This window comes from Oncorhynchus mykiss, chromosome 24, assembly GCF_057628025.1.
Source record: "Oncorhynchus mykiss isolate SJ-2025 chromosome 24, ASM5762802v1, whole genome shotgun sequence".
Classification (NCBI taxonomy): Eukaryota; Metazoa; Chordata; class Actinopteri; order Salmoniformes; family Salmonidae; genus Oncorhynchus; species Oncorhynchus mykiss.
This window is the reverse complement of record NC_143045.1, coordinates 41,491,478-41,515,449: the sequence shown is the minus strand read 5'-3', so window position 1 is coordinate 41,515,449 and position 23,972 is coordinate 41,491,478. Positions and strand designations below refer to the sequence as shown.

Here is a 23,972-nt window from a genome sequence, read left to right as displayed (position 1 = left end):
GAATTAATAACTGCTATAGTCTACCACCATCTGAATGGTTATGGGTCTGAATTAATAACTGCTATAGTCTACCACCATCTGAATGGTTATGGGTCTGAATTAATAACTGCTATAGCCTACCACCATCTGAATGGTTATGGGTCTGAATTAATAACTGCTATAGTCTACCACCATCTGCATGGTTATGGGTCTGAATGGTTATGGGTCTGAATTAATAACTGCTATAGTCTACCACCATCTGAATGGTTATGGGTCTGAATTAATAACTGCTATAGTCTACCACCATCTGAATGGTTATGTGTCTGAATTAATAACTGCTATAGTCTACCACCATCTGAATGGTTATGGGTCTGAATTAATAACTGCTATAGTCTACCACCATCTGAATGGTTATGGGTCTGAATTAATAACTGCTATAGTCTACCACCATCTGAATGGTTATGGGTCTGAATTAATAACTGCTATAGTCTACCAGCATCTGAATGGTGTTGGGTCTGAATGGTTATGGGTCTGAATTAATAACTGCTATAGTCTACCACCATCTGAATGGTTATGGGTCTGAATTAATAACTGCTATAGCCTACCACCATCTGAATGGTTATGGGTCTGAATTAATAACTGCTATAGTCTACCACCATCTGCATGGTTATGGGTCTGAATGGTTATGGGTCTGAATTAATAACTGCTATAGTCTACCACCATCTGAATGGTTATGGGTCTGAATTAATAACTGCTATAGCCTACCACCATCTGAATGGTTATGGGTCTGAATTAATAACTGCTATAGTCTACCACCATCTGAATGGTTATGGGTCTGAATTAATAACTGCTATAGTCTACCACCATCTGAATGGTTATGGGTCTGAATTAATAACTGCTATAGTCTACCAGCATCTGAATGGTGTTGGGTCTGAATGGTTATGGGTCTGAATTAATAACTGCTATAGTCTACCACCATCTGCATGGTTATGGGTCTGAATGGTTATGGGTCTGAATTAATAACTGCTATAGCCTACCACCATCTGAATGGTTATGGGTCTGAATTAATAACTGCTATAGTCTACCACCATCTGCATGGTTATGGGTCTGAATGGTTATGGGTCTGAATTAATAACTGCTATAGTCTACCACCATCTGAATGGTTATGGGTCTGAATTAACAACTGATTTAAAGCAATGACATTCGAGTGATAGACAGTTCTTAATTGCAGCTGCAGAGTTTTAAAACAATCTTTACAATTCAAAAATAAGGGGACCCCTGAAGACCAGATGGAGATTATGTAAATTAAACACCTATTCAGTCCTTATATTACCCTAGCATAGGGTACACTGCAGTAAATCTAGTCCTACCTTTCACAAGAAAAATAGTTACCATGACGAGATGATAAGTCTACATGCATTGGGAACTGCGCACCATACTGACATGAGCGGTCTGTCCTCACCCTGAGCGTTGAGGATTCATCATGCAGAGGCCATAGAGAAGCCAGACTTAGACATTGCTTATCCATTTGGTACAACAGACTAAAGCTGTGTGTTGTGTTGTGGTACAACAGACTAAAGCTGTGTGTTGTGTTGTGGTACAACAGACTAAAGCTGTGTGCTGTGTTGTGGTACAACAGACTAAAGCTGTGTGTTGTGTTGTGGTACAACAGAGTAAAGAAGGGACTTGGTCAGGGAGGTGACCAATACTCCGATGGTCACTCTGACAGAGCTCTAGAGTTCCTCTGTGGAGATGGGAGAACCTTCCAGAAGAACAACCATCTCTGCAGCCATTCCTTAGCCAAAAGGCACATGACAGCCCGCTTGGAGTTTACCGAAAGGCACTAAAAGGACTCTCAGGCCATGAGAAACAAGATTCTCTGGTCTGTTGAAATCAAGATTGAAGTCTTTGGCCTGAATGCCAAGTGTCACATCAGGAGGAAACCTAGCACCATCTGTGAAGCATGGTGGTGGCAGCATCATACTGTGGGGATGTTTTTCAGTGGTAGGGACTGGGAGATTAGTCAGGATCGAGGGAAAGATGAAAGGAGCAAAGTACAGAGAGATCCTTGAAACCTGCTCCAGAGCACTCAGGTCCTCAGACTGGGGAGAAGGTTCAACTTCCAACAGGACAACAACCCTAAGCACACAGCCAAGAGAATGCAGGAGTATCTTAGGGACAAGTCTCTGAATGTCCTTGAGTGGCCCAGCCAGAACCCGGACTTGAACTCGATTGAACATTGCTGGAGAGACCTGAAAATAGCTGTGCAGCGACACTCCCCATCCAACCGGACAGAGCTTGAGAGGATCTGCAGAGAAGAATGGGAGAAACTCCCCAAATACAGGTGTGCCAAGCTTGTAGCGTCAAACCCAAGAAGACTCCAGGCTGTAATCGCTGCCAAAGGTGCTTCAACAATGTACTGAGTAAAGGGTCTGAATACTTATGTAAAATGTGAGTTTTTAATTTTAATTGTAGCTCTAAGGCCAGGCAGGTTAACAGTACTCAGCACTGCTGTTGCCAGCTGATTAGCTAGCTGTCTACTACAGATCTGTAGCTCTAAGGCCAGCACTGCTGCTGCCAGCTGATTAGCTAGCTGTCTACTACAGATCTGTAGCTCTAAGGCCAGGCAGGTTAACAGTACTCAGCACTGCTGCTGCCAGCTGATTAGCTAGCTGTCTACTACAGATCTGTAGCTCTAAGGCCAGCACTGCTGCTGCCTGCTGATTAGCTAACTGTCTACTACAGATCTGTAGCTCTAAGGCCAGGCAGGTTAACAGTACTCAACAATGGGGCTGCTGCCAGCCTAATAGCTGGGTTATTGCTACAACGCGGATCCTTTTGGGACTCATCACTTTTTGGTAAAAAAAAGTGTACATTCAAAAATATAATGTAGCCTAACAGTGTGAAAATGTATGAGTGGGACACACATAAAAAGGTGTTTATAAAGGGTGGTTTTCTTAAAGGAGGTGGCATTAGGGACTGAGCCATGATGACAAGGAGGAGAAGAGGGGGGAGGGGCTGAGGGGAGAGAAAACAGGAAGAGAAACTGAAAACCAGTAGGACCTGTTGGGTCAGTCTGACATCATCAACAGGTTTTCAAACGTAAACACACAGCACTCTCTACCTACAGAGAACAGCCTGACTGACTCAAACTACCATGACCAGGGGAATCACACACCAGTCTCTACCTACAGAGAACAAACTACCGTGACCAGGGGAATCACACCCCAGTCTCTACCTACAGAGAACAGCCTGACTGACTCAAACTACCATGACCAGGGGAATCACACACCAGTCTCTACCTACAGAGAACAAACTACCATGACCAGGGGAATCACACCCCAGTCTCTACCTACAAAGAACAAACTACCATGACCAGGGGAATCACAACCCAGTCTCTACCTACAGAGAACAAACTACCATGACCAGGGGAATCACACCCCAGTCTCTACCTACAGAGAACAGTCTGAATGGCTCAAACTAACATGACCAGGGGAATCACACCCCAGTCTCTATCTACAAAGAACAAACTACCATGACCAGGGGAATCACACCCCAGTCTCTACCTACAGAGAACAGTCTGAATGGCTCAAACTAACATGACCAGGGGAATCACACCCCAGTCTCTACCTACAGAGAACAAACTACTGTGACCTGGGGAATCACACCCCAGTCTCTACCTACAGAGAACAAACTACCATGACCAGGGGAATCACACCCCAGTCTCTACCTACAAAGAACAAACTACCATGACCAGGGGAATCACACCCCAGTCCCTACCTACAGAGAACAAACTACCATGACCAGGGGAATCACACCCCAGTCTCTACCTACAGAGAACAGTCTGACTGACTCAAACTACCAGAACAACTAAATGAAACCTGTGGAATGGTATCAGGAAGGCTACAGTGTATAACTAACTATACAATGCTGCACAGCTTTTCAACAGTGAGATGTTCTTTTTGGCAACACAAAAGGGATCTTTAAGGGACACAATAAGATGACTGTATATCACGGTCTCATTCATTGACCGCTGGTCTAGAAATCAACGGTTCTGGAGAAAACAGGTATTTACTATGAGGGGCGTCAGGTAGCCTAGTGGTTTAGAGGGGCGTCAGGTAGCCTAGTGGTTTAGAGGGGCGTCAGGTATTCTAGTGGTTTAGAGGGGCGTCAGGTAGCCTAGTGGTTTAGAGCGTTGGGCCAGTAACTGAAAAGGTTGACAAGGTAAACATCTGTTGTTCTTCCCCACTGTTCCTCCGGTAGGCCGGTCATTGTAAATAATAATTTGTCTTGCCTAGTTAAATAAAAGGTTAAATAAATATTTACTTGTGACAACTTTCAACACTTAACGGGAACTGATCTGAAAACAAGGCCGGCATCTTACAACTAAAACTTTGAAAGGATGTGACCTTTCTCAGGTTTGAAATATCTTGAGAGGCGTATGTGACCTTTCTCAGGTTTGAAATATCTTGAGAGGCGTATGTGACCTTTCTCAGGTTTGAAATATCTTGAGAGGCGTATGTGACCTTTCTCAGGTTTGAAATATCTCGAGAGGTTTATGTGTTCATCGAGGTTGGAGCTTTGGACAGGATCAGGTCTAAACCAGAATTATATCCGAGCAGAAATTAGTTAGTTAGTTACTTTGGATCAGGTCTAAACCAGAATTATATCAGAACAGAAATTAGTTAGTTAGTTACTTTGGATCAGGTCTAAACCAGAATTATATCAGAACAGAAATTAGTTAGTTAGTTACTTTGGATCAGGTCTAAACCAGAATTATATCAGAACAGAAATTAGTTAGTTAGTTACTTTGGATCAGGTCTAAACCAGAATTATATCAGAGCAAAAATTAGTTAGTTAGTTACTTTGGATCAGGTCTAAACCAGAATTATATCAGAGCAGAAATTAGTTAGTTAGTTACTTTGGATCAGGTCTAAACCAGAATTATATCAGAGCAGAAATTAGTTAGTTAGTTACTTTGGATCAGGTCTAAACCAGAATTATATCCGAGCAGAAATTAGATAGTTACTTTGGATCAGGTCTAAAATCAAATACTGGTCACAAGTTTCAGGTGGAAAGACGTTTTTGACAGACAGCCCTAAAACTGGACACTGAGCCCCACCTGCTGTTTGTAAATGGTATTACACACTATGAGCCAAACGTTACACACATCCTGTAAACAGATTAAGTTAACAATAACAAATATAACAAAGTTAACAAATTTTAAAAACTAACTAAAAAATATCTATTTTAATCAATAATTGTTCACAGTGAAACCATTCGCTCCATGTTTCTTATTGCCCACACAATGCAGTACTTTCTACCAGAGTCTTATGTGACATGGACAAAAGTAGTGTCCTTAATAGGGAAAAGGGTTTGGGACAGACTACTATTTGGGACAGACTACTATATAAATTATAATCTTGCAGACTCAAATTGTCTCTCCTCTCCTCCAGTCACATCCCACTAAGTCCCGCCCAGACTCCTGTCTCTCTCCTGCCTCTCTCTACACTCCTGTCTCACTCTCCACTGCTGTCTATCGTGTCTCTCTCCACTCCAGTCTCTCCTGTCTCTCTCTCCACTTCTGTCTCTCTCTCCACTCCCGTCTCGCTCTCCACTCCAGTCTCTCCTGTCTCACTCTCCACTGCTGTCTATCGTGTCTCTCTCCACTCATGTCTCTACTGTCTCTCTCTCTCCAATCCTGTCCCTCCTGTATCTCTCCACTCCTCTCTCTCTCCACTCCTGTCTCTCACCACTCCTGTCTCTCCATCCTCTCCATTCCTCTCTCCCTCTCCACTCCTGTCTCTCCATCCTCTCCACTCATTTCTCTCTCCACTCCTGTCTCTCCATCCTCTCCATTCCTCTCTCTCTCTACTCCTGTCTCTCCATCCTTTCCACTCCTCTCTCTCCACCCGTCTTTCTCCACTCCTGTCTCTCCTGCTTCTCTCCACTGTGATGGATTCCATCAACAGGAGGGACTGACCCGTAACGGGATGTCGTCATGGTGACTCCAGCCGCAGCCCAGGCCTCAACAACACTCTATAATGTAGTGCTGCAGTAACAGAGTCCTGTTCCCCCCTCTGCTGTCTCCTCTCTTCCACTGCACTGTGTGGAACGGACACACACCCACCCACCCTGTCACTGTCAATTACCCCTGTTCCAGAGATCAGTTCCGGACTCCATCAAGCCACTGATCAGCTGTGTTAGTTAGGTGAGTGACATGGTGTGTTCGTGCGAGTGCCTCCTGCGCAAGTGTCTATGAGGAGTGACAGGTTGCTAACGCAGGCCAGCCATGGTGACTCCCCTGTCAACATAACGTCTGTGTCCGCAGGATAGCCTGTTCCCTAATAAGTGCACTATGTAGAGTATATAGGTAGCCATTTGGGTCAGAAACTTGTCTTCAAGTTATAATAAATAATACTTATTTTACATCATAATTTGCAAATAAATTCATTAAAAAATCCTACAATGTGATTTTCTGGATTTTTTTCTCTCATTTTGTCCGTCATAGTTGAAGTGTACCTATGATGAAAATGACAGGTCTCTCTCATCTTTTTAAGTGGGAGAACTTGCACAATTGGTGGCTGACTAAATACTTTTTTGTCCCATTGTAAGTGCCAAGCAAATACACTGCAATTACACCTCCCTCCTCTCCTCCCCTCTCCTCTTCAGTGTCCCTCTCCATCTCCATGTCCCTCTCCACCTCCACGTCCCTCTCCTCCTCCACGTCCCTCTCCTCCTCCACGTCCCTTTCCTCCTGCCTGTCCCTCTCCTCCTTGCCTATCCTCCTGCCTGTCCTCCTCTCCCTCTCCCCATCCCTTTCCTCCTGCCTGTCCTTCTGCCTGTCCCTCTCCTCCTGCCTGTCCCTCTCCTCCTCCATGTCCCTCTCCACCTCCATGTCCCTCTCCACCTGCCTGTCCTCCTTTCCTCCTGCCTGTCCTCCTTTCCTCCTGCCTGTCCTCCTTTCCTCCTGCCTGTCCCTCTCCACCTCCCTGTCCCTCTCCTCCTCCTCCCTGTCCTTCTTTCCCCCTGCCTGTCCCTCTCCTCCTCCCTGTCCCTCTCCTCCTCCTCCCTGTCCCTCTCCTCCTCCTCCCTGTCCCTCTCCTCCTCCTCCCTGTCCCTCTCCCCCTCCTCCTCCTCCCTGTCCCTCGCCTCAGTCTTTCCCCTCCAGAGACCTGACCCGTTCTTTTCATTTTCCTCCTGGCTGTAAGCAGGACAATCACGCTGCTACAGTTTGGCAGCTACTCAACGAGACAGGTTGGCCTCGTGTTCAGAATGGCCCCATGCAACAGACCTCCTCTCACCTCGGGCTCCCATCTATCTCTCTCTTGTCATCCGTCACTGACTGTGCTTGTCCGAGCATGTCTGACTTCAGCGGCTGCTCCGAGGTCTTGAAAGTCAGGTTACAGCGGTTCTGCTTTTCACCTGCTGTTCTGAAACGGTGTGGCTTTCTCTTTATCACAGTGTGTGTGGTCTGTATCATGGTGTGTGTGGTCTTTATCACGGTGTGTGTGGTCTTCTCCTTCTTTCCGGATCACACAGAGGAAGATTTTTCTCAGAATGAGCTTTTTCCCCCCAGACATGTCTGGGCACATTGGACATAAATGTTTATTTTCTCTCTGTCTCTCGACAAAACGGTTCTCTACAACATTTCACAGTCCATAGATACCCACTAGAGGCTGAACCAAACCACGACTGAAAACAACCGTACAGTGCTGTAAATGACAAGTAGGAAACCAATTTATTTGATATGATAAACACATTATAATATTTACATACAGAGTAATAAAAATGCAGTCTTAGTAGCACAATGGGTTGTTTCACAGGTATTATAATTATTAATACTATGATTGGAGGATTTATGGTTTACACATATTCTACTATTGAATGCATGTGCAAGTTGTCTAACAGCAAAAATGTGCACGGAGATAGTTATTATTCACAAAGATAATGTAGTAATCAGAACCGGTGGAATGAAGAGCCGTAAAGGATGACCAACAAACAAAAAACAAGACAGAAAAAAAGATTACAAATGAATAATATGACAATTCAAGTAAAACAGGATTTTGTTAACTTAAAAACACAATTCCCTTAGCCTCAGTGAAGACCGGGTAAATAAAACATCATTCTTCTCTTCTATGTCATCAGAGAACAAACCAAATAGTTGTAAGACTAAAAAGCTAGCCAAGCCTGGTTTCGGTTTTTCAAAACAGGAAGTCAAAATTATATACAAAACGAAGAAAGTAAAATTGCTCCCAAAAAAAAACCGCATCTGTGTTGCTAGAATAAAAATGAAAACACACCTATTAGTAAACTTTGCAAGACTTGACTAGGCTGTCCTCAAACCTTGGATCTGTGGAAGGATTCAGATAATATACTATGGTACAAAAGCTGTCTCTCAGACAAGGTTCCCTTTGTGTCAGTCAACTTTGATTCAACATACTACGGGGAGTCGCACTCTCGCGACTTCGGTTGAAGGATCTACGATCGCGCCTGACAGGGCCGATGAAATAGCGCCGACTTTCCACAGGTGACAAGCGCGAGGCTCGGATTCATACCTTCAATTATTCCTTCACCTCGATGTGAACCGGACCGATTCAGGCTACTAAAACAAACAATTAGAAAGCGAGACGTTACATTGCGCCAACTAAAAACTGTCCCCCAGTCACACGGTTATAGTATTTCTCTGAAAGATCATTTCTGAGTAGTTTGTCTCAGCCTGGCGCATGCTCAGGTGGCCCTCCCTCCAACCAGTCAGTGTGCCCATCGCCACGTACTGCGGGCGAACTCCCTGGAAATACATGTAGAATTCTTGAGGAAGCTTAGTGTTACCGATGGCAACTTTCCCTTCCCAGATGCCGACACACCGGCTGGGACTGAGATGCAGGAAATGGAGAGAGACTTGAGACTGTCGTCGGAACAGGTGGAACTAGCATTAATACAGGGGGATTAGTGAGACGGTTGGTTACATACAGGGCCCAGGTTTGGATGACGACTTGGTGTCTCTTGGTGTCTCTTGTCGCTCCGGGAGTTTCTCGGATGACGAAGAGGACTTAGTTCCGGGACCGCAACCTCCTCATGCTACGGGAATAGAGGTAACAGAACTGTGCCGCAGGGCGGCTATGCATTTGGAGGTGAAGTGGCCGTGTTCAACCCCCGCGGCAGAAGTCATCAAGGTTCGGTGGGAAGTACCTGGCCCCACAGTCAAGTGTCACCTACCCGTTTCCAGATTTCATAGAAGAACTGACAACAACCATTTTCCAACCCTTAATTAGCTAAACCAGTGTCCTGGCTATATTCCCAATCTGCCCTTCATACCATCATGGCCACCTAATCATCCCGAGCTTCCAATTGACTCATTCATCCCCCTCCTCCTCTCCCCTGTAACTATTCCCCAGGTCATTGCTGTAAATGAGAACGTGTTCTCAGTCAACTTACCTGGTAAAATAAGGTTTGAATAAAAAAAAGATGCTGCATGGGTGGGCCCCTTTTCAACGATCTGGATGGGTGGGCCCCTTTTCAACGATCTGGATGGGTGGGCCCCTTTTCAACGATCTGGATGGGTGGGCCCCTTTTCAACGATCTGGATGGGTGGGCCCCTTTTCAACGATCTGGATGGGTGGGCCCCTTTTCAACGATCTGGATGGGTGGGCCCCTTTTCAACGATCTGGATGGGTGGGCCCCTTTTCAACGATCTGGATGGGTGGGCCCCTTTTCAACGATCTGGATGGGTGGGCCCCTTTTCAACGATCTGGATGGGTGGGCCCTCTTTCAACGATCTGGATGGGTGGGCCCCTTTTCAACGATCTGGATGGGCGGGCCCCCTTTCAACGATCTGGATGGGTGGGCCCCCTTTCAACGATCTGGGTGGGTGGGCCCCCTTTTCAACGATCTGGATGGGTGGGCCCCTTTTCAACGATCTGGATGGGTGGGCCCCTTTTCAACGATCTGGATGGGTGGGCCCCTTTTCAACGATCTGGGTGGGTGGGCCCTCTTTCAACGATCTGGATGGGTGGGCCCCTTTTCAACGATCTGGGTGGGTGGGCCCCCTTTCAACGATCTGGATGGGTGGGCCCCTTTTCAACGATCTGGATGGGTGGGCCCCTTTTCAACGATCTGGATGGGTGGGCCCCTTTTCAACGATCTGGATGGGTGGGCCCCTTTTCAACGATCTGGATGGGTGGGCCCCTTTTCAACGATCTGGGTGGGTGGGCCCCCTTTCAACGATCTGGATGGGTGGGCCCCTTTTCAACGATCTGGATGGGTGGGCCCCTTTTCAACGATCTGGATGGGTGGGCCCCTTTTCAACGATCTGGGTGGGTGGGCCCCCTTTCAACGATCTGGATGGGTGGGCCCCTTTTCAACGATCTGGATGGGTGGGCCCCTTTTCAACGATCTGGGTGGGTGTGGCCCCCTTTCAACGATCTGCATGGGTGTGGCCCCCTTTCAACGATCTGCATGGGTGGGCCCCCTTTCAACGATCTGGATGGGTGGGCCCCTTTTCAACGATCTGGATGGGTGGGCCCCTTTTCAACGATCTGGGTGGGTGTGGCCCCCTTTCAACGATCTGCATGGGTGTGGCCCCCTTTCAACGATCTGCATGGGTGGGCCCCCTTTCAACGATCTGGATGGGTGGGCCCCTTTTCAACGATCTGGATGGGTGGGCCCTCTTTCAACGATCTGGATGGGTGGGCCCCTTTTCAACGATCTGGATGGGTGGGCCCTCTTTCAACGATCTGGATGGGTGGGCCCCTTTTCAACGATCTGGGTGTGTGTGGCCCCCTTTCAACGATCTGGGTGGGTGTGGCCCCCTTTCAACGATCTGGGTGGGTGTGGCCCCCTTCCAACGATCTGGATGGGTGTGGCCCCCTTTCAACGATCTGGGTGGGTGTGGCCCCCTTTCAACGATCTGGGTGGGTGTGGCCCCCGTTCAACGATCTGGGTGGGTGTGGCCCCCGTCCAACGATCTGGGTGGGTGTGGCCCCCCGTCCAACGATCTGGATGGGTGTGGCCCCCTTCCAACGATCTGGATGGGTGTGGCCCCCGTCCAACGATCTGGATGGGTGTGGCCCCCTTCCAACGATCTGGATGGGTGTGGCCCCCTTCCAACGATCTGGATGGGTGTGGCCCCCGTCCAACGATCTGGATGGGTGTGGCCCCCTTTCAACGATCTGCATGGGTGTGGCCCCCTTTCAACGATCTGCATGGGTGGGCCCCCTTTCAACGATCTGGATGGGTGGGCCCCTTTTCAACGATCTGGATGGGTGGGCCCCCTTTCAACGATCTGGATGGGTGGGCCCCTTTTCAACGATCTGGATGGGTGGGCCCCTTTTCAACGATCTGGGTGGGTGTGGCCCCCTTTCAACGATCTGCATGGGTGTGGCCCCCTTTCAACGATCTGGATGGGTGGGCCCCTTTTCAACGATCTGGATGGGTGGGCCCTCTTTCAACGATCTGCATGGGTGTGGCCCCCTTTCAACGATCTGCATGGGTGGGCCCCCTTTCAACGATCTGCATGGGTGGGCCCCCTTTCAACGATCTGGATGGGTGGGCCCCTTTTCAACGATCTGGATGGGTGGGCCCTCTTTCAACGATCTGGATGGGTGGGCCCCTTTTCAACGATCTGGATGGGTGGGCCCTCTTTCAACGATCTGGATGGGTGGGCCCCTTTTCAACGATCTGGGTGGGTGTGGCCCACTTTCAACGATCTGCATGGGTGTGGCCCCCTTTCAACGATCTGCATGGGTGGGCCCCCTTTCAACGATCTGGGTGGGTGTGGCCCCCTTTCAACGATCTGGGTGGGTGTGGCCCCCTTTCAACGATCTGGGTGGGTGTGGCCCCCTTCCAACGATCTGGATGGGTGTGGCCCCCTTTCAACGATCTGGGTGGGTGTGGCCCCCTTTCAACGATCTGGGTGGGTGTGGCCCCCGTTCAACGATCTGGGTGGGTGTGGCCCCCGTCCAACGATCTGGGTGGGTGTGGCCCCCCGTCCAACGATCTGGATGGGTGTGGCCCCCTTCCAACGATCTGGATGGGTGTGGCCCCCGTCCAACGATCTGGATGGGTGTGGCCCCCTTCCAACGATCTGGATGGGTGTGGCCCCCTTCCAACGATCTGGATGGGTGTGGCCCCCGTCCAACGATCTGGATGGGTGTGGCCCCCTTCCAACGATCTGGGTGGGTGTGGCCCCCTTCCAACGATCTGGATGGGTGTGGCCCCCTTCCAACGATCTGGATGGGTGTGGCCCCCTTCCAATGATCTGGATGGGTGTGGCCCCCTTCCAACGATCTGGATGGGTGTGGCCCCCTTCCAACGATCTGGATGGGTGTGGCCCCCTTCCAACGATCTGGATGGGTGTGGCCCCCGTCCAACGATCTGGATGGGTGTGGCCCCCGTCCAACGATCTGGGTGGGTGTGGCCCCCTTCCAACGATCTGGATGGGTGTGGCCCCCTTCCAACGATCTGGATGGGTGTGGCCCCCTTCCAACGATCTGGATGGGTGTGGCCCCCTTCCAACGATCTGGATGGGTGTGGCCCCCTTCCAACGATCTGGATGGGTGTGGCCCCCGTCCAACGATCTGGATGGGTGTGGCCCCCTTTCAACGATCTGGGTGGGTGTGGCCCCCTTTCAACGATCTGGGTGGGTGTGGCCCCCTTCCAACGATCTGGATGGGTGTGGCCCCCTTTCAACGATCTGGGTGGGTGTGGCCCCCTTTCAACGATCTGGGTGGGTGTGGCCCCCGTTCAACGATCTGGGTGGGTGTGGCCCCCGTTCAACGATCTGGGTGGGTGTGGCCCCCCGTCCAACGATCTGGATGGGTGTGGCCCCCTTCCAACGATCTGGATGGGTGTGGCCCCCGTCCAACGATCTGGATGGGTGTGGCCCCCTTCCAACGATCTGGATGGGTGTGGCCCCCTTCCAACGATCTGGATGGGTGTGGCCCCCGTCCAACGATCTGGATGGGTGTGGCCCCCTTCCAACGATCTGGGTGGGTGTGGCCCCCTTCCAACGATCTGGATGGGTGTGGCCCCCTTCCAACGATCTGGATGGGTGTGGCCCCCTTCCAATGATCTGGATGGGTGTGGCCCCCTTCCAACGATCTGGATGGGTGTGGCCCCCTTCCAACGATCTGGATGGGTGTGGCCCCCTTCCAACGATCTGGATGGGTGTGGCCCCCGTCCAACGATCTGGATGGGTGTGGCCCCCTTCCAACGATCTGGGTGGGTATGGCCCCCGTCCAACGATCTGGGTGGGTGTGGCCCCCTTCCAACGATCTGGATGGGTGTGGCCCCCTTCCAACGATCTGGATGGGTGTGGCCCCCTTCCAACGATCTGGATGGGTGTGGCCCCCTTCCAATGATCTGGATGGGTGTGGCCCCCTTCCAACGATCTGGATGGGTGTGGCCCCCGTCCAACGATCTGGATGGGTGTGGCCCCCGTCCAACGATCTGGATGGGTGTGGCCCCCTTCCAACGATCTGGATGGGTGTGGCCCCCGTCCAACGATCTGGGTGGGTGTGGCCCCCTTCCAACGATCTGGATGGGTGTGGCCCCCTTCCAACGATCTGGATGGGTGTGGCCCCCTTCCAATGATCTGGATGGGTGTGGCCCCCTTCCAATGATCTGGATGGGTGTGGCCCCCTTTCAACATCTTTTCAAAAAGAGACTGACCTGGAACTTCTGACAGTGTACTGCTGTTGACCAGATATGGAAGAGGTTCAACAAATATATCCATGCTTTTGTCACTTCTAGGTTAGACTACTGCAACGCTCTACTTTCCGGCTACCCAGATAAAGCACCAAATACACTTCAGTTAGTGCTAAATACGGCTGCTAGAATCCTGACTAGAACCAAAAAAAATGATCATATTACTCCAGTGCTAGCCTCTCTACACTGGTTTCCTGTTAAGGCAAGGGTTGATTTCAAGCTTTTACTGCTAACCTACAAAGCATTACATGGGCTTGCTCCTACCTATCTCTCTGATTTGGTCCTGCCGTACATACCTACACGTACGCTACGGTCACAAGACGCAGGCCTCCCAATTGTCCCTAGAATTTCTAAGCAAACAGCTGGAGGCAGGGCTTTCTCCTATAGAGCTCCATTTTTATGGAATGGTCTGCCTACCCATGTGAGAGACGCAGACTCGGCCTCAACCTTCAACCTCAGTCCCCCCCCCCCCCCCCCGAGCGACTCTTAAGGTCCAAATGCGCCCTTTTCTCCGACATGTCCTACAGATCCTTAGCTTATGAGCTATTTCCCTTTTCAGCCTCCTCTGTTTGCTTTCTGAAGAGCAACGGAGGTTACATGCCGTGTGTCCGGTGCGAACTTCACTTCACGTATATTGAACGGGCCTGGGTCATGTGACCAGCATATTGTTTTTTTTTTCTGTTTTGCTAATCCAGCAGGACGCTCTCTAAGCAGCGTCTCTCCCACTGGATTGTGGGGGATCTCTCTCTCTCTGGCATATAGCAGCAAGGGGTTACCTAGCGCGGTGTACGTGCCCACTCCACCGGGAGTCTGGCAACGTGTCGGCTGGTGTTTAAAGTGTTGACTATAGGAGATAGTTGGGCATCACCACACACTTGTGAGGTTTTATCGCTTGGATGTCACACAGTGTGCTTACGGCTGAGACCCGGGGGACAAGGGGAAGTCACTAGGCAGCGCACCGTGTGTGTAACACCCAGACTGCCGCATCTGGTGGGGGTCAGGTTCATTTAGTATCCGTTAGGGTTGGCTTGGGGAGGGATTATATGTTGTACCGAAGTTGACTGACTGGAAAGGAACGTAACGTTATGACTATAACTACTGTTCTCTGAAGGAGGGAAACGAGGTACAACACCTGTTTGGCCCTGCACCGCCCGTTCCTGGGCTCGGTAAAGAGCAGTATTAAGTTGAAGGAATTAATCTGAGCCTCACGCTTATCACCTGTGGAAGGTGTGGCTTCCAGCAAGGAGAGGATGTAAATTGGCCTTGTCAGGCGTGATTCTAGATCCTTCACCCTGAAGAGCGACTCCCCATAGTGTGTTGTACCTCGTTTCCCTCCTTCTTGGAACAGTAGTTATAGTCACAACGCTGCGTTTCAAAACAAATACGCACACTTGACAACAATGTGCAGGAACCTATAGTACCCCCTGGTATCTGCCCCAATGTGCAGGAACCTATAGTACCCCCTGGTATCTGCCCCAATGTGCAGGAACCTATAGTACCCCCTGGTATCTGCCCCAATGTGCAGGAACCTATAGTACCCCCTGGTATCTGCCCCAATGGGCAGGAACCTATAGTACCCCCTGGTATCTGCCCCAATGTGCAGGAACCTATAGTACCCCCTGGTATCTGCCCCAATGTGCAGGAACCTATAGTACCCCCTGGTATCTGCCCCAATGTGCAGGAACCTATAGTACCCCCTGGTATCTGCCCCAATGTGCAGGAACCTATAGTACCACCTGGTATCTGCCCCAATGTGCAAACCATGCCAAGCAACAGTATTGATTAGGGTCCATGATTGTACTGTCAGACAGTGAGCCAGCCAGCCAGCCAGTCAGTCTCTCACAGTTTGACCTCCACATCACCATATGATTGGATAAGACCCCTCCATGTCTCCGTATGATTGGTTGATTCAATAAGACCCCTCCCCTCCCTGTATTCCAGTATTGCTCCCATTGGAGGGCTTCAGCTTGTGTATCTGTACACAACAAGGCATTCAAGTACACTGACAAGGAGTCGATATAGCAGCTTGAAGTAGCTGTGCCATGCATATCTATGCACATGTAATATTGATGGGTGGGGATTGATTGATTGATTGATTGCTTACTGATTATTTCTTGAAGCTCATGGATGCTTCCCAAATGGCACCCTTTAGACCAGGGCCCTATAGAACCCTATTCCCTATATAGTGCACTACTTTAGACCAGAGCCCTATAGAACCCTATTCCCTATATATAGTGTACTACTTTAGACCAGGGCCCTATATAACCCTATTCCCTATATAGTGCACTACTTTAGACCAGAGCCCTATAGAACCCTATTCCCTATATAGTGCACTACTTTAGACCAGGACCCTATAGAACCCTATTCCCTATATATAGTGCACTACTTTAGACCAGGGCCCTATAGAACCCTATTCCCTATATAGTGCACTACTTTAGACCAGAGCCCTATAGAACCCTATTCCCTATATAGTGCACTACTTTAGACCAGAGCCCTATTCCCTATATAGTGCACCACTTTGACCAGAGCCCTATAGAACCCTATTCCCTATATAGTGCACTGCTTTAGACAGGGCCCTATTCCCTATATAGTGCACTACTTTCGACCAGAACCTTATGGGCCCCAAATAGGGAAAAAGGTGCCATTTGTAACTCGTATAAAGCTCTCTGTCTGAGTGGTGAGACACACTGTCTGTAACTATCTGCTGATCTTGTAGTCTAGCTCTGTAGTGTCTGACCCCCTGAGTCCGGGGGACAGTTCTCCCTGCGTAGCCAGATGTCCTCACCTTCCTCCCTAGCCCCCTGGTCATCCACACTCATCCCAGATAGGCCACACTGCTTCCCCAGGTGGGAAAGTCTCATCCCTGGGGTGGTGGTCCCCATGGCTCCCTGGGGCTGGGGGTGTTTAGGGCCCCTATCTTGGCCTTCCTCTCCCAGGGACAGGGCCCCGATAGGCCCATCTAGGTCTGTGTTGGACAGTGATTCAGTGGAGGGTCCTCTGACAGACAGGCAGAAATCATCATCACCACTAAGGATCTCTGTTTCTTTAACGTCTCCTCTTCCTTTCACCTCCTTCTCCTGCTGCGCCTCCTGCTGCGCCTCGTAGTGCTCCAGGTCAATCTGCTCCTCCACCCAGCGGTCTGTATCCCCTGCCTGCACCTCCCCCCATTCCTTTCCCTGTCCTTCCCTTTGTCCCTGTCCATCAGGCTCTTCGGAAGACAGTGGAGACAGAGGGGACTCCTGGTCCGGCTCGCCGTCGAAGACGATGTCTGTGTCGATAGTGAAACGGTTCCTCACCAGTTTCCTCCGACCCAGGGTCCTCGCCGGGTCTGACTCTGCAGAAGGAAGAGAAACAGACATCAAGGTTTCAGTGGGATGAATGGATTAGATAACAACGTCAATAGATGACATAAAATATACACCACGTAAGCTAGCTGTTAGCGGTTACCTGCTTTAAATCACACACTGACACAAGCACACAGACGACCCACGTCCAATCACATAATCCACAATCCCACCCCCCCTCCCCCCCACACGCCTCTTCCCTCCCGACAGCACCTACCTGCTCTGTTCATGGCAGGTCTGGCTCCCTTCAGGGCACAGAGGCGTTTGCCTCCGAAGGGGACGTACTGCTGGTTGGGAGGTAGAGACTCTGTCTTCATCAGCTGACGTCGTTGTTTATCTCTTAAGATGGAGTGGACTGTCTTCAGGAAGTCCTGCTTACTGTCCACAGAACTGGACGAAAGAGAGATTTGAAAAGATTTGGCATGGGGTTCCCAGATCCTCAAAAAGTTATACAGCTGCACCATCGAGAGCATCCAGACGGGTTGCATCACCGCCTGGTACGGCAACTGCTCGGCATCCGACCGTAAGACGCTACAGAGGGTAGTGCCCTACGGCCCAGTACATCACTGTAGCAGGGCTTCCTGCCATACAGGATCTATATACCAGGCGGTGTCAGAGGAACCTAAAGTCATAGACTGTTCTCTCTGTTACTGCACGGCAAGCGGTACCAGAGCACCAAGTCTAGGTCCAAAGGGCTCCTTAACAGCTTCTAACTCCAAGCCATAAGACTGATGAACAATGAATTAAATGGCCACCCGGCCTATTCACATTGACCCCCCCCCCCCCCCCCCCCTTCTGTTTTTACACTGCTGCTACTCACTGTTTATTATCTATGTACAATTACCCCGACAAACCTGTATCCCCACACACTGACTCTGTACCAGTACCCCCTGTATATAGTCTCATTACTAACCTGTATCCCCACACACTGACTCTGTACCAGTACCCCCTGTATATAGTCTCATTACTAACCTGTATCCCCACACATTGATTCGGTACCAGTACCCCCTGTATATAGTCTCATTACTAACCTGTATCCCCACACATTGACTCTGTACCGGTAACCCCTGTATATAGCCTCCACATTGACTCTGTACCGGTACCCCCTGTATATAGCCTCCACATTGACTCTGTACCAGTACCCCCTGTATATAGTCTCATTACTAACCTGTATCCCCACACATTGACTCGGTACCGGTACCCCCCTGTATATAGTCTCATTACTAACCTGTATCCCCACACATTGACTCGGTACCGGTACCCCCCTGTATATAGTCTCATTACTAACCTGTATCCCCACACATTGACTCGGTACCGGTACCCCCCTGTATATAGTCTCATTACTAACCTGTATCCCCACACATTGACTTGGTACCGGTACCCCCTGTATATAGTCTCATTACTAACCTGTATCCCCACACATTGACTCGGTACCGGTACCCCCCTGTATATAGTCTCATTACTAACCTGTATCCCCACACATTGACTCGGTACCGGTACCCCCCTGTATATAGTCTCATTACTAACCTGTATCCCCACACACTGACTCTGTACCAGTACCCCCTGTATATAGTCTCATTACTAACCTGTATCCCCACACATTGACTCTGTACCGGTAACCCCTGTATATAGCCTCCACATTGACTCTGTACCGGTACCCCCTGTATATAGCCTCCACATTGACTCTGTACCAGTACCCCCTGTATATAGTCTCATTACTAACCTGTATCCCCACACATTGACTCTGTACCGGTAACCCCTGTATATAGCCTCCACATTGACTCTGTACCGGTACCCCCTGTATATAGCCTCCACATTGACTCTGTACCAGTACCCCCTGTATATAGTCTCATTACTAACCTGTATCCCCACACATTGACTCGGTACCGGTACCCCCCTGTATATAGTCTCATTACTAACCTGTATCCCCACACATTGACTCGGTACCGGTACCCCCTTGTATATAGTCTCATTACTAACCTGTATCCCCACACATTGACTCGGTACCGGTACCCCCTTGTATATAGTCTCATTACTAACCTGTATCCCCACACATTGACTCGGTACCGGTACCCCCCTGTATATAGTCTCATTACTAACCTGTATCCCCACACATTGACTCGGTACCGGTACCCCCTTGTATATAGTCTCATTACTAACCTGTATCCCCACACACTGACTCTGTACCGGTACCCCCTTGTATATAGTCTCATTACTAACCTGTATCCCCACACATTGACTCTGTACAGGTACCCCCTTGTATATAGCCTCGTTATTGTTATTTATTGTGTTACTTTTTATTACATTTTTATTTATTGAACTGCACTGTTGGTTAAGGGCTTGTAAGTAAACATTTCACGGTAAGGACTACAAGCGTTGTACTCGGGCCATGTGACAAATAAACATGGATTTGATTGGTTTAATTTGTTGGATAATTAAAAACATTCTCAGATGGTTAATAAGACAAACAGTTGAAGTCGGAAGTTTACATACACTTAGGTTGGAGTCATTAAAACTAGTTTTTCAACCATTCCACAAATTTCTTGTTAACAAACTATAGTTTTGGCGAGTCGGTTAGGACATCTACTTTGTGCATGACACAAGTCCAACAATTGTTTACAGACAGATTATTTCACTTATAATTTACTGTATCACAATTCCAGTGGGACAGAAGTTTACAAAACACTAAGTTGTCTGTGCCTTTAAACAGGTTGGAATATTCCAGAAAATTATGTCATGGCTTTAGAAGTTTCTGATTGGCTAATTGACACCATTTGAGTCAATTGCAGGTGGATGTATTTCAAGGCCTACCTTCAAACTCAGTGCCTCTTTGCTTGGCATCATGGGAAAATCAGAAGAAATCAGCAAAGACCTCAGAAAAAAAATTGTAGACCTCCACAAGTCTGGTTCATCCTTGGGAGCAATTTCCAAACGCCTGAAGGTACCACGTTCATCTGTACAAACAATAGTATGCAAGTATAAACACCATGGGACCACGCAGCCGTCATACCGCTCAGGAAGGAGACGCGTTCTGTCTCATAGATATTAACGTACTTTGGTACGAAAAGTGCAAATCAATCCCAGAACAACAGCAAAGGACCTTGTGAAGATGCTGGAGGAAACCGATACAAAAGTATCTATCCACAGTAAAACGAGCCCTATATCGACATAACCTGAAAGGCCGCTCAGCAAGGAAGAAGCCACTGCTCCAAAACCGCCATTAAAAAAGAGGAATGGGCCAAAATTCACCCAACTTATTGTAGAAGGCTACCCGAAACGTTTGACCCAAGTTAAGCAATTTAAAGGCAATGCTACCAAATACTAATTGAGTGTATGTACCCACTGGGAATGTGATGAAAGAAATAAAAGCTCAAATAAATCACTCTCTCTACTATTATTCTGACATTTCACATTCTTAAAATAAAGTGGTGATCCTAACTGACCTAAAACAGGGATTTATTTTTATTTTTACGAGGATTCAATGTCAAGAATTGTGAAAAATGTATTTGGCTAAGGTGTATGTAAACTTCCGACTTCAACTGTATATAGGTCAACAGCCACAGCATTAATCAGCATCAAGGAGCTTCCCCTCTTGGTGCTTTGGGCATCTGGAAAGGCACTATATTAATTAATTAATTAAATATGAAGAAGAAAAAAAAAACATTTAAACGATTAAAAGATATTGATTATTGGTTCCAAAGTAAATCAGTGACTTAATGCCAATGTTGTCTTCAGTCAGGACTGATAAACATTCTATCAGTTGGGTCAGGAGGCTCACCTGCAGCACAGGTGGAATGTCCTCTCCGGCCGTCCTTCTGACTCGGACTTGACGTGGACGATCTCACACACGGCAGAGCCCTCTCCGTCTGCAATGGAGCGCACACATGTTATAACCTCACATACAGAACAACTCATTTGTAGTCACTGACTATCTTTCTCTCACTCCATCATGTCTATTCAGACAGAGAAGAACATTACAAAGAACATCATGTCTATTCAGACAGAGAAGAACATCATGTCTATTCAGAAAGAGAAGAACATTACAAAGAACATCATGTCTATTCAGACAGAGAAGAACATTACAAAGAACATCATGTCTATTCAGACAGAGAAGAACATCATGTCTATTCAGACAGAGAAGAACATCATGTCTATTCAGACAGAGAAGAACATCATGTCTATTCAGAAAGAGAAGAACATCATGTCTATTCAGACAGAGAAGAACATTACAAAGAACATCATGTCTATTCAGACAGAGAAGAACATTACAAAGAACATCATGTCTATTCAGACAGAGAAGAACATCATGTCTATTCAGACAGAGAAGAACATCATGTCTATTCAGACAGAGAAGAACATCATGTCTATTCAGACAGAGAAGAACATCATGTCTATTCAGACAGAGAAGAACATCATGTCTATTCAGACAGAGAAGAACATTACAAAGAACATCATGTCTATTCAGACAGAAAATAACATTACAAAGTCAATACAGGAATGGTTGAGTCTTTAGTGTGTCACTCAATAATGCATAATGCATTAATAAACTGTAAATGTATTTCAGGATTAACAGCATGGCTGAGTGTACTGTACCTTGGTTACTGAGGGCTCTCTATTAAACTGTACCTTGGTTACTGAGGGCTCTATATTAAACTGTACCTTGGTTACTGAGGGCTCTATATTAAACTGTACCTTGGTTACTGAGGGCTCTCTATTAAACTGTACCTTGGTTACTGAGGGCTCTCTATTAAACTGTACCTTGGTTACTGAGGGCTCTCTATTAAACTGTACCTTGGTTACTGAGGGCTCTATAATAAACTGTACCTTGGTTACTGAGGGCTCTCTATTAAACTGTACTGTACCTTGGTTACTGAGGGCTCTCTATTAAACTGTACTGTACCTTGGTTACTGAGGGCTCTCTATTAAACTGTACCTTGGTTACTGAGGGCTCTCTATTAAACTGTACCTTGGTTACTGAGGGCTCTCTATTAAACTGTACCTTGGTTACTGAGGGCTCTATAATAAACTGTACCTTGGTTACTGAGGGCTCTCTATTAAACTGTACTGTACCTTGGTTACTGAGGGCTCTCTATTAAACTGTACTGTACCTTGGTTACTGAGGGCTCTCTATTAAACTGTACTGTACCTTGGTTACTGAGGGCTCTCTATTAAACTGTACCTTGGTGATAGAGGGCTCTATATTGAACTGTACCTTGGTGATAGAGGACTCTATATTAAACTGTACCTTGGTTACTGAGGGCTCTCTATTAAACTGTACCTTGGTTACTGAGGGCTCTCTATTAAACTGTACCTTGGTTACTGAGGGCTCTCTATTAAACTGTACCTTGGTTATAGAGGACTCTATATTAAACTGTACCTTGGTTATAGAGGACTCTATATTAAACTGTACCTTGGTTATAGAGGACTCTCTATTAAACTGTACCTTGGTTACTGAGGGCTCTATATTAAACTGTACCTTGGTTACTGAGGGCTCTATATTAAACTGTACCTTGGTTACTGAGGGCTCTATATTAAACTGTACCTTGGTTACTGAGGGCTCTCTATTAAACTGTACCTTGGTTATTGAGACCTCTATATTAAACTGTACCTTGGTTACTGAGGGCTCTATATTAAACTGTACCTTGGTTACTGAGGGCTCTATATTAAACTGTACCTTGGTTACTGAGGGCTCTCTATTAAACTGTACCTTGGTTACTGAGGGCTCTATATTAAACTGTACCTTGGTTACTGAGGGCTCTATATTAAACTGTACCTTGGTTACTGAGGGCTCTCTATTAAACTGTACCTTGGTTACTGAGGGCTCTCTATTAAACTGTACCTTGGTTACTGAGGGCTCTCTATTAAACTGTACCTTGGTTACTGAGGGCTCTCTATTAAACTGTACCTTGGTTACTGAGGGCTCTATATTAAACTGTACCTTGGTTACTGAGGGCTCTCTATTAAACTGTACCTTGGTTACTGAGGGCTCTCTATTAAACTGTACCTTGGTTACTGAGGGCTCTATAATAAACTGTACCTTGGTTACTGAGGGCTCTCTATTAAACTGTACCTTGGTTACTGAGGGCTCTCTATTAAACTGTACCTTGGTTACTGAGGGCTCTCTATTAAACTGTACCTTGGTTACTGAGGGCTCTCTATTAAACTGTACCTTGGTTACTGAGGGCTCTCTATTAAACTGTACCTTGGTTATAGAGGGCTCTATATTAAACTGTACCTTGGTTACTGAGGGCTCTCTATTAAACTGTACCTTGGTTACTGAGGGCTCTATATTAAACTGTACCTTGGTTACTGAGGGCTCTCTATTAAACTGTACCTTGGTTACTGAGGGCTCTCTATTAAACTGTACCTTGGTTACTGAGGGCTCTATATTAAACTGTACCTTGGTTACTGAGGGCTCTATAATAAACTGTACCTTGGTTACTGAGGGCTCTCTATTAAACTGTACCTTGGTTATAGAGGGCTCTCTATTAAACTGTACCTTGGTTATAGAGGGCTCTCTATTAAACTGTACCTTGGTTACTGAGGGCTCTATATTAAACTGTACCTTGGTTATTGAGACCTCTATATTAAACTGTACCTTGGTTACTGAGGGCTCTATATTAAACTGTACCTTGGTTACTGAGGGCTCTCTATTAAACTGTACTGTACCTTGGTTACTGAGGGCTCTATATTAAACTGTACCTTGGTTACTGAGGGCTCTATATTAAACTGTACCTTGGTTATAGAGGGCTCTCTATTAAACTGTACCTTGGTTACTGAGGGCTCTCTATTAAACTGTACCTTGGTTACTGAGGGCTCTCTATTAAACTGTACCTTGGTTACTGAGGGCTCTCTATTAAACTGTACCTTTGTTACTGAGGGCTCTCTATTAAACTGTACCTTGGTTACTGAGGGCTCTATATTAAACTGTACCTTGGTTAT

The 23,972-nt window shown here is 47.6% G+C and overlaps 1 protein-coding gene across 1 annotated transcript in view; it reads right to left on the bottom strand.

Annotated features, from left to right (window-relative positions):
* Positions 1 to 14,360: 14,360 nt before the first annotated feature.
* The window catches only part of LOC110503436 (rho guanine nucleotide exchange factor TIAM1), a 71,679-nt gene continuing 62,067 nt past the window's right edge, over positions 14,361 to 23,972 (bottom strand). The window contains exons 26-28 of the mRNA XM_090218981.1: positions 20,809 to 20,896; positions 17,248 to 17,420; positions 14,361 to 17,020 (exon numbers count right to left, since the gene is read on the bottom strand). Of these exons, the coding sequence (XP_090075107.1) occupies positions 16,404 to 17,020; positions 17,248 to 17,420; positions 20,809 to 20,896 (878 nt within the window). The 3' untranslated portion in view covers positions 14,361 to 16,403. The remainder of the gene's footprint in view (positions 17,021 to 17,247; positions 17,421 to 20,808; positions 20,897 to 23,972) is intronic.